This window comes from Ranitomeya imitator, chromosome 7 (assembly GCF_032444005.1).
Source record: "Ranitomeya imitator isolate aRanImi1 chromosome 7, aRanImi1.pri, whole genome shotgun sequence".
NCBI classification, from domain to species: Eukaryota; Metazoa; Chordata; class Amphibia; order Anura; family Dendrobatidae; genus Ranitomeya; species Ranitomeya imitator.
In genome coordinates, this window is record NC_091288.1 from 22,073,362 (window position 1) to 22,095,374 (window position 22,013).

The 22,013-nt window shown below is 41.6% G+C and overlaps 1 protein-coding gene across 3 annotated transcripts in view; it reads left to right on the top strand.

The window, feature by feature from the left end:
- The first annotated feature begins 16,956 nt into the window (after positions 1-16,956).
- Positions 16,957-22,013, top strand: part of KYNU (kynureninase) — a 76,285-nt gene continuing 71,228 nt past the window's right edge. The window contains exons 1-2 of one of the 3 annotated variants that reach the window (XM_069735344.1): positions 16,957-17,035; positions 20,535-20,747. In XM_069735344.1, the coding sequence (XP_069591445.1) occupies positions 20,579-20,747 (169 nt within the window). In that variant the 5' untranslated portion in view covers positions 16,957-17,035; positions 20,535-20,578. Of the gene's footprint in view, positions 17,036-20,521; positions 20,748-22,013 lie in introns of all 3 variants that reach the window. The other 2 variants (XM_069735346.1, XM_069735345.1) reach the window with 2 other exon arrangements.

The window sequence follows — 22,013 nt, forward strand, 5'->3', positions numbered from 1 at the left end:
CGCTTTAACATCTCATAAAGGAACTAAAAAAAAATTCAAGGGATGTTAAGAAATGGAGCAGAAAAGTAACGCATGAAAAGCAGATGTCCTTCTAAGTCTGGTCCATCTGGTTCTTAAGAAGGCGTCGTTATGAGTTTAGATAATTATTCAACCCTTAAAGAAACAAGAAACTCAAAGCAATAGCTCATGGGTGTAAAGGAAAGATGCTCTTATCAGTAGTAGTGGAACTGTAGACATCTACAATGAGACGTGAACGGTCTACTAGAGATTGGTGGATCAAGTCGAGAGTCTCGGTTTCATCGGCCATGTCTGTAGTCTTTCCACCGGATGGGAGGTTCACGCAATTCATATCATAAACACTATGGTATTTCATTAACATTTCCCAACAGAGTATCACAAAATTATTAATTTTTTCAAAGTTTGTCATCTAGTCTCGACAAGTCAAACCATAATCAATGGTTAAAAAGGATTTATTTGTTGGCCAGTGGATGCTCGTCATCAATGAAAACAACATACTCTTAAAACTGGAAGTCATTATCACATTCATCTCAAGCCAATTGCAATAACTGCTCCACAGATTTTATTAAGTGTTTGATAAAGATAGGTCATCAATGTTTCCCCAGTAAGAGTCAGAGACCCCCGCAAGTCAACATAATTAGGCACCACATTGCCCTCATTATTTACACTGCTACAGAGGCTCATCGGTCAATAAATGTTCAATAAATTCTTCTTTACAGGGCTTCGAGCACAGTTTGTAATAGGCGCTCCTCTTATTTGGATCTTCTTCTATTAGCTTTAGTGGATACTGGCTACAAAGAATATTTCATATTCTAGACAACCTTCCCTGTCCTGCATTACACAGACGATCCACTGATTTGTGTAATACTCAATTTGCCCTGTGGTGGCGCTGCAGAGGGCTTAAAACTTATGGCTTGATTACGTATTGCACTTGAGCGTTTTTGTCTTGTTTTTAATGTTTTTTTGCCCATTTTTCATTCGCGACTTACTCTAATTTTAATTTGCACCATTTTAATGTCTATTTTTCACCTGTCCTGTTTTTGTTTTGTTTGTGATTGCGGGTGGGACTTGCAGTCTCCAAATGTTTTTGGCTGATTCATCAATTGCTACTTTTTAAAAAGTCACAACATTTTTGCCCATATAAACTTCAGTCCTCTGTATTTCAGGAACGTGTAAAGATTTGTGCAAAAAAATAAAAAGCATTTTTGCTTTTGCACAAACTCCATTTTGAAGAACTTTGCACAAAAAAAACAACAAAAAATAATGAAAAACAATCCCGAAGATGATGAATCATCGTTTACTACCATGCCCATAGGTTACAGATGACGACTTTGTGACCCTGCAGAGTTTTTGTGAAGGGTCCAATCCAATCAGAGAATTTTACAAAGTGGGCAACTACTTTAAGAATATTTCGCCACTTGTAGTAACAATGAGCCAGGAAGCCGGCAGTACCTCTCCATTCATTATGCAAAAACATTAAAGATTCCATAACTGTTTCCATGTTAGACTAATTAGACATTAACATGTACTGCTAATAAGCAAAGTGAAAAGAAACACATGTATAATTATTTTACAAAAAGCCAGGGTAATAACTTTGGAGAAGTCAATGGTGATTGTCTGCCAGTCAGAGGGGATTTACTATAATGAGGCGCGCAGGTAATCAGCGCGGACTTGCAAGAATATTTTGTCATGATTGCTTTCCAGGGGGATCTGATTAGGTAAAACATGAAGTCACTTTTTAAAAATTGCCGTTTTCCAGGCTTGTTCTAAAATCTTAACTAAGTTTCTTACAGAGAAACTCAATGCGGTTTTTCATTAAAGGAGCTCAGTCCCACTTAACATTTGGAAGGGTGTCAACAATTTGGCTTAACCGGATTGTGTAATTATATGTAATTGTGTGCCTAGGGAACATTTTGCAATGTCTTCCAATTCTTTAAGGAAAGTTAGCAAGACACATGCTAAAATAATCACTTATTGCAATTTTTATCATTAGTTACTTCTTATTAAAGGGGTTGTCCACTACTAGGACAACCCCTTCTTAAACTAAATGTTTGGCCCCTATAAAATAATGAAGCCTATACTCACCTCCCGTGCCGGCGTTGTTCCTGTTGTGTTGGCACTCGCTCTCCCCAGGGCTATGATGCGGTGTTATGACACATGACGCCGACATCACTGTCTCCAACTTTATATGAACTAAACATGAAGAGGAAGACAGGTCTGCAGCTCATCCCGGACTTCCTCTTCATGTTCAGTTTGTCCAAAGGCGGAGACAGTGACGCCAGCGCTGATTGGGCACCGGGCATCACGTGTCATTCCACTGCTTCACAGCCTCGGGACCGCGAGTGTCGACACAGCTGGAACACAGCCGGCACAGGAGGCGAGTATAGGCTTTATTATTTTATAGGGGCTGAAAATTTTGTTTGAGAATGGGTTGTCCTAGTAGTGGGTAAACCCTTTCACCAAGTGGCATAGAATCTCAATAACATACAATGTCGGTGACGGGTCACCTAGGGTTCAAAGACATTGTTATGCCGAGTGAGCAGGGCAGCCAATCAGTGGCCACTATTGGGCTGCTTCAATCACACTTCCTTCCATGAAGCCAAAGATGTCCAAAGGAAGTTTGAGAACTGCAGCCAATTTGCAGCCAATGTCACAGAAACCTGTCGCCGGCATTGCAAGAACAACGTCAGTGAAGAAGATGAGCATCCATTATTTTTGCTTTACATTGCTAAATATACGAAAAAATGGTTGTCTGAATAGCAGACAACTCCTTTTATATGACTCTGTTTTCTACCAGCAGGTTTAGTACATTGCCATATAGTGGACAACACTTTTAAATAAACAGAAGAACCTAATATGTGGAGAGGTTGTATTAGGAGAAAGGTTCTATGTTGAAAGCTACTTTAATCAAAACACATTTTGCAAGCGCTTTATCTAAATCTTTAAATCTTTTTCTATCAAGTTTTTTATTTTCCTTTATTTACATTTTCTGTAAAATTTAGTGATATTCTACTGACCAAAAAATGTGCATATGAGTAAGCTGAATACCGTAGTGTAAATTAATATCTAAATCATAGGTGTTGATAAGTAAGAGGTGGTCAAGGGTTCCTCAAAGTTGGGATATTACTTTAGTCATTTTTTTTACTTTTATAAGATATAATTTTATTTAAGACTAGTTCTCCATGTTAGTAGAGGAATAATGAAATTCATGGAAGAACCAGATCCTTTACATGCTGCCAACTCTAGTGGTGTCCTACAAACCCCAATAACTATACTGGGGTCTTAAGGATTTTATTGGGTAGAGCATTTCCCCAAACAAAATAGCTCAGTGATCTTCTTTATATTGTCTGATATTTTGGATAGATTGTGACTGATAGAGTCTTACTTTACTTCTTTAAATATGGAGGCATCTTACGTTTGATGGTTGCAGTCCTTCATAGCACAACGCAATGTTTATGATGGATGAGTTCACACAAAAGGGTTTCCGCAGGCACGTCACTGCCCTCTTCATCCTCCAGCTCACTCTCATTCTAACAATGAACAAGTCTAATTCGATCTCCAGCCCAAACTCAGTGTCAGACTGAAGAACATTAGGCCCACTGAAGGATTTGATTCTGAGGGCCCACCTTTTTCCCCCACTGAGGAGACCCATAGCAAATGCAAGGTTTGCACTATGAACTCTCCTGAAGGAGAAGCCAGGGCCCACCAGAGGATTCTCTGGTTCCCTGGTGGGCCAGTCCAACCCTGCATATCTTTATGGTGGACAAAGAGTGCATATGCCAACAAGAGGATCACTTGGCACATCGCGGAGTCTTCTCCCTTCTAATGACATCATATGACATTTTCCAATAGCTTTGAGGGACCTTCTGCAGATAGAGCATGGAACTGCCGCTACAGAGTATATTGGCTCCTGCCTTCTACAAAATCGGTTCACGAGGTGCTCAGATGTAGTGATAAAGCACGACAGAACACATTACACACATAAAGTACACATTGTAACACCAAGTAAATTGCAAACGAGAACTGTAAACATGATTACCCCATTACATATGTTATTTAGGCACTTACAGTGCTGAGGAAATGAGAAGAGAACACGGAGGGTGGAATGTAGAAGGTTGCAGGGGAAACGGCATGCCATGTAATGTTCTGCTTTATTTTTGTAAAGGAAGGAAAACATAAATGAGAATAGGTGTGACCTATTGGATGGGTTGGGTGCTATACAGTCTGTGCCTTTAAACTCACTCAAATCGGGAACTGTTGACAACCAGTATGGCCATTTTTACAGCTCCCATGAGATTTTCTGCCCGGATGATAAATTGCACAATTATACAATAATATTGGAAGAGAGGGTGAATTGTTGGTTCCTTTAAAAGACTAGAATATCTTGGTTGGAATGAGGGTAGTATCTCTGATGGCTGCTATATTGGTATCATTTCGTCACTTTCTTACTGAAGGCTTGTTATGACTAGGTAATAATTTGGATAGGTGTCCTATAACCTTTCCTGATCTAGAATCATTGGTGAACCTCTAATGGAGGCAGAACATGACCCACTCTCCACCCGGCCTCCCATTTCAGTCGTGTCTACAAATCATAATTGAATACACTGGTAGTACAGAGAACCACCATCTCCTTGCTTCACCATACAACCTGTGTGTCGAAGCTTTGATGTACCAGGCACGACAATGCCATTAGGATGTACCTGCTTATGCCAACATAGGAAAGGCCGAAGAAGTTTCCCTGGGGATAGGTGCAAGATTTTTTAAGCAGTAAGTGGAGTGGATGGACCGAATACTAGAGAGGCATTATAGAGACATCTTATTATGAGGCGGCACTGTAGAGACATCACAGTGTGTGGGGGCTCAGTGGGGAATCACACTGTGTAGACAGCTCTGTCGGGGCATCATACTTTGGGTGGGGACCTCATACTGTGTGGGGGGGCACTGTGGAGGCATCATAAAGTGTGGCGGCACCATAATATATGGGGGTACTGTGGGGGCATCGCACTGTGCTGGAAGCATTGTGAGACATTATAGTTTGAGGAGCCATTGTCAAGCCACAGAACTGTGCTGGGAGCACTTTGGGGGACATTATATGTGGGATCAGTGTGATACTATGGAGGGAATACATTTTGAGGACTAATACTATGGGGCAGCTAATTGTGAGTGGGGTGTACTGTGGGGGCAAATTATGCAGGGGAATGCAAATTTGGGGCATCCATTGTGCGGAGGAAGATCATGGAGGTAACATGCTACATGGTTAGGAATTATACTATATGGGGGCTACGAACAGGATATCATAGGAGGTGAGAAGAATAAAGTCTACACTAGGTGAAGTATTTCTGAGCAAACTCAGGAAAAAAAGCTGTTTTTGTGCCACAATATACAAGTCCTTCTCAAAAAATTAGCATATAGTGTTAAATTTCATTATTTACCATAATGTAATGATTACAATTAAACTTTCATATATTATAGATTCATTATCCACCAACTGAAATTTGTCAGGTCTTTTATTGTTTTAATACTGATGATTTTGGCATACAACTCCTGATAACCCAAAAAACCTGTCTCAATAAATTAGCATATCAAGAAAAGGTTCTCTAAACGACCTATTACCCTAATCTTCTGAATCAACTAATTAACTCTAAACACATGCAAAAGATACCTGAGGCTTTTATAAACTCCCTGCCTGGTTCATTACTCAAAACCCCCATCATGGGTAAGACTAGCGACCTGACAGATGTCAAGAAGGCCATCATTGACACCCTCAAGCAAGAGGGTAAAACCCAGAAAGAAATTTCTCAACAAATAGGCTGTTCCCAGAGTGCTGTATCAAGGCACCTCAATGGTAAGTCTGTTAGAAGGAAACAATGTGGCAGAAAACGCTGTACAACGAGAAGAGGAGACCGGACCCTGAGGAAGATTGTGGAGAAGGACCGATTCCAGACCTTGGGGAACCTGAGGAAGCAGTGGACTGAGTCTGGTGTGGAAACATCCAGAGCCACCGTGCACAGGCGTGTGCAGGAAATGGGCTACAGGTGCCGCATTCCCCAGGTAAAGCCACTTTTGAACCATAAACAGCGGCAGAGGCGCCTGACCTGGTCTACAGAGAAGCAGCACTGGACTGTTGCTAAGTGGTCCCAAGTACTTTTTTCTGATGAAAGCAAATTTTGCATGTCATTCGGAAATCAAGGTGCCAGAGTCTGGAGGAAGACTGGGGAGAAGGAAATGCCAAAATGCCTGAAGTCCAGTGTCAAGTACCCACAGTCAATGATGGTGTGGGGTGCCATGTCAGCTGCTGGTGTTGGTCCACTGTGTTTCATCAAGGGCAGGGTCAATGCAGCTAGCTATCAGGAGATTTTGGAGCACTTCATGCTTCCATCGGCTGAAATGCTTTATGGAGATGAAGATTTCATTTTTCAGCACGACCTGGCACCTGCTCACAGTGCCAAAACCACTGGTAAATGGTTTACTGACCATGGTATTACTGTGCTCAATTGGCCTGCCAACTCTCCTGACCTGAACCCCATAGAGAATCTGTGGGATATTGTGAAGAGAAAGTTGAGAGACGCAAGACCCAACACTCTGGATGAGCTTAAGGCCGCTATTGAAGCATCCTGGGCCTCCATAACATCTCAGCAGTGTCACAGGCTGATTGCCTCCATGCCACGCCGCATTGAAGCAGTCATTTCTGCCAAAGGATTCCCGACCAAGTATTGAGTGCATAACTGAACATTATTATTTGATGGTTTTTTTGTTTGTTATTAAAAAACACTTTTATTTGATTGGATGGGTGAAATATGCTAATTTATTGAGACAGGTTTTTTGGGTTATCAGGAGTTGTATGCCAAAATCATCAGTATTAAAACAATAAAAGACCTGACAAATTTCAGTTGGTGGATAATGAATCTATAATATATGAAAGTTTAATTGTAATCATTACATTATGGTAAATAATGAAATTTAACACTATATGCTAATTTTTTGAGAAGGACCTGTATGTCCTTTTTCTGTCTACAAAAGCTGGGGGGTTTATTACAGCTCAAACATCCGGTGACCCGCCTGACCCAAGCCAATATTTACATTTTTTATGTGCCCAAATTGGACTTTTTCTAGGTAGACCATGATTTTTATGTATGCTCCTGACTAGAATTTTACTCGTACATATTGGAGCTGAATTAAACACTTGTACATGCTTCAGAGCAGAACTCGTCCAGCATTTTTCACTTTATTTTAATCTGTCCGGAATATTCTCTTAATAGTTTACCAAATTCGAAAGTGTAACCTTTACACCAAATGTTCTACTAAAATCTAATGGAGAAAAAACAATGCCTCCATAAATACAGCTTTGGAGTATATTACAGACTTTAGCAGTACAAAGTATAAGGTTTTATACCCCCCCCCAGGAATATGCAAGCACATATACGGTTGTTGCCACAGGAAGGGTTAACACGCAGCTTCCATTTTGTGCTGATTGCCGTATTGCCGTTCAGCCTTTTATCCAGCCGAATTCGAAACCTCTTCATCATGGGAGACAGGTGAACACTTTGGGCAGCTCAGTGTACAAAATGTTCTGGTAGCATTATTGCCTTTCATAGCTTAAGGTGGAGAGCTGAACTAGACCCAGGGTATTACAATTAAAATAAAAGTGCAGACATTTTGCCTTAATGCTAAATGAGACTTGCGGTGGCAATCCCTCAGACGGCCGTTACCGCTACCATTGCTGGGAGAATCGCATCCTTCCTATATTTCTGCCTGATTCTGCAGGAATAATTGCGCAGCCTCCCCCTGTTGTAATTGAGCAGATTTTCATTCCTAATGGTAAACATAATGTTTGGGAAAATTGCTCAGAATATTCTCTCTCGGGTGCCATGTGCGACATTCTCTCAGTCTTTAACCATTTCTGAGCAAATATTCTACTTTTTTATTATAGCATTATATCTGTTAAAGGCAAAGTATCAAAAAGACATGAAAAACTTACGTTATGGCGCTGAAGGGCACAATTTCATTTATGCTGTGTATTCCATGCATTTTATATGGAGGCTAATGTTTAAGAGGCATTCCATAATTGATGTTCAACACGTTAATTGACTGTTTAATAAAAACCCAACCACTTTACGTACTGCTCAATTACATGGCTTGTGGAAACCTCACACCTTTATGGCTCGGTGCATCCCCAAATTTGTCAGGATTGTATGCTATTATTGACACTCTCTATTGAGAGAACAGGAATCCGTATTTGCTGGTTATTGCATAGAGTTTGTGGAGCGCCCCATCAGGGCAAGGGAGTTCTCGGAATCGGGTCCAGTGTTCACAGGGGGATGTCACTGTGGCTGACCCGGACCGTGGCCATGGGATGTCCGTGTAAAAGGGGAAGGTCTTTTAAGGGGAAAAGTCTATGTTCGTGACGCCACCTGTGGTATTCAGTCAGGGTGACCAACGCTGCTTTAAGGGGTCCACTGGGGTGATGTTATGGCAGCTAGATGGTATACCTTCCCACAGGTGAAATGTATCCCCAGGGCTTCCCGGAGTGTAGATGGTGGATGGTGAACGGCGCAGTGAAGAACGAGGACACAAGGTTGCAGTCTCTTTACCTTTACTGAAGACTTCAGCATTCACAGTCCAGGGCACCAGACCACAGGGCAGGCAGAGTCCAGCCGGTTCAGAGGCAAGTCCAGAGTCCCCTTGTCCAGGTGGAAATCAATAGCCTTCCCTTGCGCTGTAGTGGTGTAGTCCTTTACTGCCTATGGCTTCACATAAGGGTCTCACAGATGTGGTGTTTCGTTCTCTCTGTCCCCTGTATAGGATAGGACAAAACCCGTATGACTGGTGACTTGAGCCTGTTTATAGGTTCTCTTAGATAACCCGGCTCTGTGGGTGTCACCGTGCCTCCTTGGTGTAGGTGCAGACAGGTAACCTGCAATTAGCTTTCCTGCTGGTCTCTGAAGTAAGGCGTAGAGGTCCTTACTACCTCGGTGCTCTGGCTACCGGAGTTCTGCGCCTCAGAAGGAGGCAGCCTGTTCGGGGCAGGTCCCCTTCTGGTATCCTTTCCTTTGCTATACTTTCCTTCACGCTCGCTGAAATATAATTCTACCTTCAAAATGTCTCTTTCTGGGAGCTACAGCTCTTAGGGCATGGACCCTCTGTCCTCCTCAGACTGCTGTCTGGAACTTTCTCTGCTGATTTTCTTTCCTTCTCAGTTTCCTCTTGCTGCCATGAGCTGCAGACCCCCACATCTGCTCAGCTATTCTCCTATCGTACCAGCTCCGCCTAGCTGATGCTGCTCGACAAGCTCCCTTCTGCAATCTCTTTCTCTAGTATAACTAATTCCAGACTCATATTGTGACCTTGACCAGTTGATTGGTCACTCTATAAACCTCCATATATATCAATACGTAAAAAAGGAGAAAAACATGGAGTTTGTTTAAAAATTATACAAAAAATCTTTAATTACATATACCAAAACACTAATACAAAAAATATATACAGTGGGGCAAAAAAGTATTTAGTCAGTCAGCAATAGTGCAAGTTCCACCACTTAAAAAGATGAGAGGCGTCTGTAATTTACATCATAGGTAGACCTCAACTATGGGAGACAAACTGAGAAAAAAAAATCCAGAAAATCACATTGTCTGTTTTTTTAACATTTTATTTGCATATTATGGTGGAAAATAAGTATTTGGTCAGAAACAAAATTTCATCTCAATACTTTGTAATATATCCTTTGTTGGCAATGACAGAGGTCAAACGTTTTCTGTAAGTCTTCACAAGGTTGCCACACACTGTTGTTGGTATGTTGGCCCATTCCTCCATGCAGATCTCCTCTAGAGCAGTGATGCTTTTGGCTTTTCGCTTGGCAACACGGACTTTCAACTCCCTCCAAAGGTTTTGTATAGGGTTGAGATCTGGAGACTGGCTAGGCCACTCCAGGACCTTGAAATGCTTCTTACGAAGCCACTCCTTCGTTGCCCTGGCGGTGTGCTTTGGATCATTGTCATGTTGAAAGACCCAGCCACGTTTCATCTTCAATGCCCTTGCTGATGGAAGGAGGTTTGCACTCAAAATCTCACGATACATGGCCCCATTCATTCTTTCATGTACCCGGATCAGTCGTCCTGGCCCCTTTGCAGAGAAACAGCCCCAAAGCATGATGTTTCCACCACCATGCTTTACAGTAGGTATGGTGTTTGATGGATGCAACTCAGTATTCTTTTTCCTCCAAACACGACAAGTTGTGTTTCTACCAAACAGTTCCAGTTTGGTTTCATCAGACCATAGGACATTCTCCCAAAACTCCTCTGGATCATCCAAATGCTCTCTAGCAAACCTCAGACGGGCCCGGACATGTACTGGCTTAAGCAGTGGGACACGTCTGGCACTGCAGGATCTGAGTCCATGGTGGCGTAGTGTGTTACTCATGGTAGGCCTTGTTACATTGGTTCCAGCTCTCTGCAGTTCATTCACTAGGTCCCCCCGCGTGGTTCTGGGATTTTTGCTCACCGTTCTTGTGATCATTCTGACCCCACGGGGTGGGATTTTGCGTGGAGCCCCAGATCGAGGAAGATTATCAGTGGTCTTGTATGTCTTCCATTTTCTAATTATTGCTCCCACTGTTGATTTATTCACTCCAAGCTGGTTGGCTATTGCAGATTCAGTCTTCCCAGCCTGGTGCAGGGCTACAATTTTGTTTATGGTGTCCTTTGACAGCTCTTTGGTCTTCACCATAGTGGAGTTTGGAGTCAGACTGTTTGAGGGTGTGCACAGGTGTCTTTTTATACTGATAACAAGTTTAAACAGGTGCCATTAATACAGGTAATGAGTGGAGGAAAGAGGAGACTCTTGAAGAAGAAGCTACAGGTCTGTGAGAGCCAGAAATCTTGATTGTTTGTTTCTGACCAAATACTTATTTTCCACCATAATATGCAAATAAAATGTTAAAAAAACAGACAATGTGATTTTCTGGATTTTTTTTTCTCAGTTTGTCTCCCATAGTTGAGGTCTACCTATGATGTAAATTACAGATGCCTCTCATCTTTTTAAGTGGTGGAACTTGCACTATTGCTGACTGACTAAATACTTTTTTGCCCCACTGTATATACTAACGAACAAACATGAAAGAAGATGATGTGTAGATGCCTAAAAACATGTACAGCGAGCCACATATCCATGAAATAGTATAACACATAATATATGGGAAGTGACACTTCCCCTTGAGAAAGCAGGGCTAAGAAGCGGCGAAACGCGCGTCGGGGACGTTCGGGCAGCGTGGCCACTGGTGAGGTGACATCCATACCTTCCTCCTTCTCCTACTTACACTCATTCCCCCGCTCTGGCTGTTACAATACGGTCTATGGAGACAGATCCCTGATTGAGGGGACTAGGTTCTTGGCAATGGAGCATGGACTAATTTATCAGAGGGGGTGATTCTGGTATTTTGATCTACTCTGGGAGTCATTAGGCGGGTTGGTGCTCCTGCACCTGTTGCTATATATTATGTGTTATACTATTTCATGGATATGTGGCTCGCTGTACATGTTTTTAGGCATCTACACATCATCTTCTTTCATGTTTGTTCGTTAGTATATATATATTTTTTGTATTAGTGTTTTGGTATATGTAATTAAAGATTTTTTGTATAATTTTTAAACAAACTCCATGTTTTTCTCCTTTTTTACGTAATCTCTTTCTCTAGCACATCTTTCTGCTTCCTTCCCCTCTGTCTCTCTGACAGGAGCGGACTGACTTTCCCTGCAGACTACCAGTTATATGTATATGGGGAGTTACCTAGTAAATAGGATCAGAAGCTCCCCCTGGTGGCCTGGAGTATGAAATGTGTTGCATGTTTGTGATACCTGGATGCAGTTATCCTTCCTTGCCTCTAAACGTAGCATCACTCTCCCCGTGAGGAAAACGACATTACTGCGACGACCAGGACCCTGGGGCGCCGCATTTGCTGCGGTGGGGAATCGGTTCACTTAATGTGAAGTTGGGGTCTACAACTACAACTATCAGGTATTTATGGTATATCCATATAATAAGGAGACAGAGTTGATGGCTATCTGTCCTTCCATTATTTACAGAGAGAGAGGACACAGTACTATCTGTGCATCCATTATTTACAGAGAGAATGAAAACACAGTACTATATGTGCCTCCATTATTTACAGAGAGAGATAGAGAGAAAGACACAGTACTGTCTGTGCCTTCATTATTTACAGAAAGAAAGAAGGACACAGTTCTGTCTGTGACTTCATTATTTACAGAGAGAGAATGAAACAGTTCTATCTGTGTCAACATTATTTACAGGGAGAGAGAAGGACACAGTAATATCTGTGCCTTCATTATTTACAGAGAGAGAAGGAAACAGTTTTATCTGTGCCTACATTATTTAAAGGAGAGAGAAGGACACTGTACTATCTGTGCCTCCATTATTCACAGAGAGGGAAGGCACAGTACTATCTGTGCCTCCATTATTTACAAGGAGAGAGAAGGAGACATTACTATCTGTGCCTTCATTATTTACATAGAGAGAGAAGGAAACAGTTTTATCTGTGCCTCCCTTACTTACAGGGAGAGAGAAGTACACAGTACTATCTGTGCCTATATTATTTACAAGGTGAGAGAAGGACCCAGTACTATCTGTGCCTCCATTATTTACAAGGAGAGAGAAAGAGACAGTACTATCTGTGCCATTATTATTTTCTAGGGCATAATGTTAACCGTGTAGACAAATTATTGGCAGATGATTTGCTGCTGCATTGATGTGATGCTTCCAATGGAAGTTAATCCCATCAGACAGACATGGAAAGCAGCATTAAATTCAGAGGACTTTATTTATTAAGATGTACATACCTCCTTAGGCAATATTCCCACTTTGCCACATGACAGCATGGTGGCTCAGTGGTTAGCACTGTATGGTGGCTCAGTGGTTAGCACAGTTACTTTTCAGCACTGGGGTTCTAGGTTTAAATCTCAGCAAGGACAATATCTCCAAGGAGTTTGTATGCTCTCCCCGTGTTTCCATGGGTTTCCTCCGGGTTCACTGGTTTCTGCCCACATTCCAAAGATATACTGATAGGGAATGTAGATTGTAACTCCCAATGGGGAGAGTGATGATGTCTGTAAAGCGTTGTGGAATATGATAGTGCTATATAAGTGAGCATAATATAATAAAAAAGCAAGCATAACTGCTGAGTGTTTTAGCTGCTGTTTTTAACATGAAAGTAATGTTAATAATAGAACTTTCATTGCAAAATCTTCAGGTTTACTCAAATTAGTTGTATCAAAAATAAGTACACCCCACATTAAAAACTACTACATCTAATAATTTATAGTTCCTGCATGATTTTTAGAGACAGCAACAATTGTTTTGGGCATGGAATGAACAAGTTGACGACATATTACAACGTCTATCTTTTTCCTTTCTTCAAGAATTACCTCTTTTAGAGCCTGGATGCTGGATAGAAAGTGATGACAACTTGTCTCTTCAGAATTTTCCATTGGTGTTCGGTTGGGTTGGGGTCAGACCAGGAGACATTTGGCCACTGAATCACTGTTTTTTCAGAAATGCAATAGATGTATGTTCTGGATCATTGCCATGTTGGAAAAGGGCATGTCTACCAAGGTCAGAGTGATGGCGACATCTTCTCTTTCACTATAGAGCAGTACATCTGTGAATTCATAAGATCATCAATAACACAATAGCATGTAGCTCTCCGATAACCAGCAGCGCTCATGCAGCCCCACATAAGGTCACTGCCTCCACCATGATTCCCTTTAGGCACCATGCATTTTTATTCCAGCAATTCAGAGAAAAATGTACATGTCTGTAATTGCACAACCAGGCTCTGATTCATGTTGCCTACAGTTTAGGCAGCATGAATCAGATGATATCTCCACCTTAAGAAACCCGCCTATTCTTTTGTGCAGTATTAAAAAAAAATGAACTGAGATATATACTGGTGTGCATGCAGCGTGTAAGCGCACGTTCACACTAGCCACTAAACAGAAAAAAAAATCAAAGACAGAAACATAATGATTAAATACCCTGCAGTAAATGAATAAATAGCATTGTGCATGAAAATAATTTACGGCATTTAGTTAACATGTTTTTTTATTTAAAAAAATGCAAAAAACATCCCGCCTTACAGTTTGTCAAGTGACATGCATGTAGATAAGGGATGAGAGGGAATGGGCCCATCTAGTGGACGCACAGCCATGGGGAACTACATCAATGATGCCCATTTCAAAGGAAAGGCAGGCCACATGTTTATATGCATAAGAAGCAAACAGACAGTATAAAAAAACAAAAAGCAAAAAGGTATGAACTGGGATATAAACTGTTGTGCATGCAGCGTGTAAGCGCACACTACAGAGGAGCCACTACACAGAGGACTATCCCAATTACATTCGCCGGGATGAGGTGGGATGGATTTCACATTTTTTTTATAAGGCAACATGCTTACTAAATACCGTATATTATTTTCATGCACTATGCCATTTACTTATTTACTGCAGGGTATTTGATCATTTTTTGTGCAGTCTTGTACACAACTTTGCCTGAAGGATTTTATCTTCTACCGTCTACATCAACATAGCTTCATATGTCTATTTACATCATTGTTCTATCAGCTGGTTGGCTGAAATGTCCTACCATTATTTATGTGCTGCCTCCACAACAGAGCTTGAAATAACGAGGCATCACAGAGTTGAGACAAGCAAAGCTCAGCTATGTTTGATGCCTGCTGCTGATAGATCAATGATACAAAACATCAAATGCTGCTCTGTTGATGTATGTGGCAGAAGATAATCCTCTGCCATGTCCTTCAGGTAGAGTTGTGTACAGGACCATACAGTGCACAGGGGAATATAGTGTATCCTAAATATAGAAGTGGTCACTGTTGGAAGCAGGGTATACAGTAACTGTGCTAGAAACTGAGTGTAAGGCTACTTTCACACTGGCGTTTTTTTCAATACGTCGCAATGCGTCGTTTAGGGGAAAAAACGCATCCTGCAAAGTTGTCTGCAGGATGCGTTTTTGCCCCATAGACTAACATTAGCGATGCATTGCGACGCATTGACATACGTTGCAACCGTCGTGCGACGGTTGCGCCGTTTTGTGGCAGTCCTCCGGGAGCAAAAAACGTTACATGTAATGTTTTTTGCTGCCGACGGTCCGTTTTTTCCGACCGCGCATGCGCGGCCGGAACTCCGCCCCCACCTTTCCGCACTTCACAATGGGGCAGCGGATGCGCTGGAAAAATGAATCCGCTGCCCCCGTTGTGCAACGCATTCACTGCTAGCGTCGGTAACCTCGGCCCGACGCTAGTGTGAAAGTAGCCTTACACAAGTCTGGAGTATCCTGGTCTACGCTTCCTTCTTCTGGGTCCGCTGCCTCTGTTGTGCTTCCTGTTGGGTCTTTTAAGTTGCCCAGCATGGATCAATGACATCATAAGCAGGTTCGGAAATGCAGTAATGCAGGGATTGCAGAACTATGCTGCATAACAATATTATTTGATTTTGAACAAAAGGATGAAACTGATCTCCTCGCAGGGAGTTAGTAATCATTAAACAAGAATCAAGGGGGTTAAAGAGTTAACGCGACAGTCTAATATTTAATCGGCACTTCTCGTCGTCTTTTCTGATCCTCATTCACATACAGTCTGATGGAAGTTGGAGTGGCGGCAACGGTGTCCTCAGATGAATGCCAAACAAAATCACGGTCCAGCTTCTGGCGGCAACTAGTGGTCACCGGTTTTGCCCGCTGAGCCCCTAGTCCATAAATCTGTGCAGCCAAAGTGGGGATCGCTACCAGAGTCCCTGTCCAAAACGGGTGCTGCTGTGCGTCTATCAGAAATGAGTAATGCACCTCAGGGTCCTGCACCTGTTCCTCCACGCAAGCACTGTACTCTGCTTAGCCAGGCGCACGGCGCTCTGCACACCCACTGTCTCACCGGAGTGTTCACGCAAGTTCTGCTGGGGTACATCACTACCTCTGAAACTGCGGAGCACGCAGCACACCTTCCTCTGCTCTCACCGCTGACGGGAAACTGAGACTTCTTTCCTGCGCTTCCTGTACACTACCCGGCTTAGTCACACCCTCTACCCAGGTGATGGGACTTGTCCGGTCCCCCATTCTTACCCCCAAGCAATGCTGGATGCAGCCTTGACAGTTCCGGACCCGGCATGACGTAGGTACCCGTAGCCCGGTCTTCCTCCTTACACCATCGTCCCCCTAGAGCTATTTAAGACCTATTTAGACACACACCTGAGTCTTGGAATTGAGTCTCTAGTCCTATGTTTGGAATGCTCCACCATCTTTGCCTTTTGTGTTTGTGCTTGCATCATCCCTGCTGGGTTCCACTTCATCCATCCTGTCGATACTGAGATTCCAGAGTCTGCCAAGTCCTCACTGCCCACGTGTCTTTCTGCTGGCTGCATCAATGCCCGTGACCCGTGTCTCCTCCCAGGCTTGAGGACCCATGTCACCTCATAAGCCAACAAAGAGACTCCACTGCACATACTCAACCAAGAGCACTGGAACTACAGCAGGACGGGCCCAAATATCCCTGGAGGGTAAAATGGCACAAATTAATAAAAATATATACCATTATTATAAAACCACATTGTCATTTTTCTTAATATGCTAAACCATTTGATAACCACCTAGCACCAGGTCAGGAATTTTAGGAAACTATTTGACCCCAGAATAATGATGTGAGTTTTGCTACAATTTACCACTGGAATTTTACTATTGTACTATTCCTACACAAAACGTGACTGTGCAAAACAAAGTGTTTACAAACTTCCAGCTTTCCTTGTGCCTCATTTTACAGACAAGAGTCTAGCAACCTTTGATACTGTGCAGGTATTTGCTGACGACTGGGGTGGGATTTAAAGAGCCATACCCATAAATGTTCTGCTAAGTGCAAATCATTAGGACAGGAAGAGATGTCTTGTATTTCCGCGCTGTGAGCTTTGCTACTTTGCTACTCTCCAGCTTTTCACACACCAAGAGTAAGGTTTGTGCAGACTTTTATAAACTATTACATGAAAGAGTCATTGCATTGAACGTATTGTTTTATAAGCCAGTAAATCCAGTAGACATATTTCTTAGATAAGGATACTACTAACAAGATATGTGCAGGATATAATTACAGTATGTATTTTACGTATCACTGCAGATATCTCAGCACGTACCTTTTGTTGTATCACAGGTTTTTTTTCACACCATACTTCAACTATCCATGTATTGAATGAGTGTTGTGCTAAGACAATAGCATAGGCAGGCTTCAATACATTTATGTATACATATTTATAAATATTTATAATAAAGCCACTGGTTGCTACAATGTTGTAACATACTGTAGCGGTAAAACAGGGAGTGAGACAGAAATTTGCAAAAAATAAAAAGATGTACGGTAGTTATTTGGTAACTGGTTATAATTAATCCGGCACTATATTAATATTTACTTATTTTTATTATTTTAAATGGAGCCGTTAAATATTAAACTGATTGGTGGTTTATTGAACAGCTCATCTGTTGAATGGTAGCCTGACTCTTCACAGCAGGAAACTATGGAAAACCTTTACTAACCAGACATTCACCTTTCGTCACCTTATGTACATGTAATGCATTGAAAGAAAGGACCCAATCAACACATGATTAAAGAGAAAGTCTCAAATATGGCTCAAAGAGGTGGAACTAGACCGGGAAACCCTCTTTTGTGCCATTCATATACATGTATGGGTGCATTAGGCAATCCTCTTAAGTAATGGAGTCAGAAACAGTGACGTACCGCCAATGTCCACAGGCCACGCTGCTATTGGGCCCGTGAACTTGGGGGATGGTGCCAGTGCCGACACGGCCCAGCCATCATCGCATGCTCAACTGTATCAGAATTCTGGAGGCTGATACAGTTGAAAGTAATGGTGATAGAGAGCGCGGAGCGTCAGCTGACGCTTCTTCCTCCATCACTCTCACTTGGTGTCTGATGTCTCAACACATAAGGTGCAATGATGTCGCTACATGGGGTGTGCAAGGGAAGGAAGAAAGCACTACTGTAAAAAATGCACACTTCTCCTGAAAATCATTAAAAAATTAGTGAAAAATCTTTATTTAGCACACAAAATAGCAAATGAAATAAAACGTAATTAAAAACAGATGTGGGTACACACAATCCATAGTCCTGAGAATATAAATAGAGGGAAAACAGCACATTGCAAGGTATGTGGCCCCATATACCGCAATATGTAAAGTATCATATGCTTATTATCATATACAATTTGGTACATTCAGGGGTAAGCAATGTCATATAACATATAATAAATGAGAAAACAATAAATGAAAAAGGAACAGCTTTTTCCCCTGACGAAGCCATACAAGTTACAGCGATACGCATGGGGCCGCTTCTGAGCCGTCCACTCTAGTCCTGGTTAACTGGGATTTGCTCCCATATCGGACCGATCCACACCAGTGTGAGTTTCCCTCAGGCTATTGGTTTTTTTTTTTGGTGACTGGCATTATTGCACCAACAGTTGTGATTACCTTTCCTTTCCACCATGTTCTGGGTTTGCTCACCATTGCCTACATGCTGGACATCATGCTTATGAGGGTCCCGGTGATCACTGTATTACCTGTACACTGACATTATACACAGACCTCCTGTGTATAATGTCACCGGGGTTCACGGTATTACCTGTACGCTGACACTATATACAGAGCTCCTGTGCATAATGTCACCGGTGATCCATGTATTACCTGTACACTGACACTATATACAGAGCTCCTGTGTATAATGTCACCGCTGATCACTGTATTACCTGTACACTGACACTATATACAGAGCTTCTGTGTATAATGTCACCGGTGATCACTGTATTACCTGTACACTGACACTATATACAGAGCTCCTGTGTATAATGTCACCGGTGATCACTGTATTACCTGTACACTGACACTATATACAGAGCTCCTGTGTATAATGTCACTGGTGATCACTGTATTACCTGTACACTGACACTATATACAGAGCTCCTGTCTATAATGTCACCGGTGATCACTGTATTACCTGTACACTGACATTATGCACAGAGCTTCTGTGTATAATGTCACCGGTGATCACTGTATTACCTGTACACTGACATTATACACAGAGCTTCTGTGTATAATGTCACCGATGATCACTGTATTACCTGTACACTGACACTATATACAGAGCTCCTGTGCATAATGTCACCGGTGATCACTGTATTACCTGTACACTGACATTATACACAGAGCTCCTGTTTATAATGTCACCTGTAATCACTGTATTACCTGTACACTGACACTATATACAGAGCTCCTGTGTATAATGTCACTGCTGATCACTGAATTACCTGTACGCTGACATTATACATAGAGCTCCTGTGTATAATGTCACTGGTGGTCACTGTATTCCCTGTACACTGACACTATATACAGAACTCCTGTGTATAATGTCACCGGTGATCACTGTAGTACCTGTACGCTGACATTATACACAGAGCTCCTGTGCATAATGTCACCGGTGATCACTGTATTACATCTACACTGACTCTATACAATGTGTACTATGTATAAAGCTCATGTGTATAATAGCACTTATAGCAATATTAGTATTGTGTTTTTTTGTTAATGAACAGTATTGTAATATTCATTCACTATGTGGTGGTAATATGTGACCTGGTCATGGTGTGATGGTATTTGTCTACTGTATGTGGTATTATTGGTCACTATGAGGTAGTAATATGTGATCTGGGCATGCTGTGGCAGTTTTTGTTCCTTGTATGTGGCATCATTCAGTCACTATGTTGTGGAAATATGTGGTCTGGTCATGGTGTGGTGGTATTTGTTCCTTGTATGTGCTATTATTTGGTAACTATGTGGTGGTAATATGTGGTCTGGTCATGGTGTGGGGGTAGTTGTTCCTTGTATGTGGTATTATTGATCACTATGTGGTGGTAATATGTGATCTGGTCATGGTGTGGTGGTATTTGTCACTTGTATATGGTATTATTGTTAATTTTAAAAAGTGTATGTGGCACATTCCCTTAAAGAAACATAAATAAAAATATATCTAAAAAGAGTATTAGATATTTTAACAAATGTTTAATAGGTTAGAGTAGAGAAGGGTCCGGCCAAAGAGTCTACTGTGTCATGTTGGTGGCTTAAAAAATATTTTGGCCAAAATAAAAGCTGCTGGCTATGTATGTGATCCGGCAGTAGATGGGAACTGTATATGTGTGATTGGTGAGGATGTTTCAAGAGTGAGCTCTGGGACTGTGGAAGGTTCAAGGGTTTGCAGGCGGAGCTGGGGGGGGGGGAGCCTGGGTGGAGTCTCAAGGGTGCCAAAAAATGTTGCCAGTATGGGGTCCTGAAATTCCTGGTGGGTCCCAATTAGAAATTCTGCTCTAGGGCCTCATAATTATATGTATATCATGCACTGAGTACATTTGCTCTGATATATTGAGTACGATGTGGGTAGTTTTGTATTTCAGGTCAGGTTTGCAGAGCTTTGTTGAGTCCAGTCCCTTCCATCATCATGAGTGCATCGAATCATATGTCACCTATAACAAGGTTAGAAAGCGTAGCGTCTCAGCTGGGATGCACTGTGCTGGATGAGGACTTCGCTCTCCACTTAGACAATGAAGATGAATTGAAGCACCTCAGACAATGTTTTCACATTCCAAAGATTATGGATTTGCCAACAAGTAAGACACATTATTAAGTTTTTTTTAAAGTCTTTGGCTTCTATTCTGCATATTTCTTTTATGAACTGGGTGAAAAGTAATCAGTAATAAGAACCTCCAGACATGCATTCATTGGAGCTGAGCCAGGAATAAAAATGGCAAATGTCATTGTCCCACCAAGACAGCGGATCGATTGTGACATTTACAATATAATGAAGTTTGCAAACTTATGCAACCACTTTTGTTTACTTTAGATGCATCTGAAAGAGAAAAGAGAAAAGGGATCAGCTTTGCAAATAGTCTTGATCAAAAGTGTTCCTATTATTTATCATTGTGTTATTATTATTATTGTATTTTATCACTTATTTATTAATATATTTATTACAATTTCTTATTATTCTTACACACCAGCTTTATACAGTTCCTCCTTTTCTTTTCCCATCTCTGATACATACAAATGTTTCCAATCAATCCTCGTGCCCCATTGATCTTTGTTATAAATGCCGTATATGCACTGTTGGTGTAGTATAATATAGCGCCACTTTCTGGTGGATTTGACAGTCGAATTGTTGCCTTTTAACATTCATTGCAATTAGGAGACAAGAGAATCTTCTGAACTTAGTTTCTGACAGATTTGCATGAATCGATAGGCACATTCAATTCAGCCCAAAATGAAAGTTACTCAATTGGTGTGAAAAGAGGTTTATTATACTTTGAGGTCTCTCCAGACGCTACGTGTTATGCCTATGTAGAAACTCACTAGGGAAAAAAAAGGTTATACACTAAAAAACTGCAACTGACCCTGTCGGTTTCTGCACAAACTTGGTAACCTGACTTTACAGTACCTAGTAGTGTCTGTGGGTACAGAGATAGCCCTAACAACAGACTAGGAAATGACAACACAGACCTAATTGCCTAAATGGCCATCAAATTTCTTCACGTTCCTCCAAAAGAACCAGAAGGCAGAGCAGAGTGGGAATTACCTACAAGAGGAGAAGTGTGCTGAACAAAGGAAAGATCCCAGAGTGAGTAAAGTAAATAACAAAATGTTAAAGAATAAAGCAAGTACTGTTAACAAATCTACTGCCTACTTCCTAAAGATAAACAGAATATATAAGCATAGGATAGCAAAGAAACAATAAAGCAAAAACCCTTAGTTGAAGTTTTACAAACTTGCTCCAAACATCAACAGAATGTCAAAACATCCAAATGAATCTATCACCAGCAGGAAAACACAGCTGGAGAACAGAATATAAAGCTGCACCCAAATGGTGATAGACACACAAA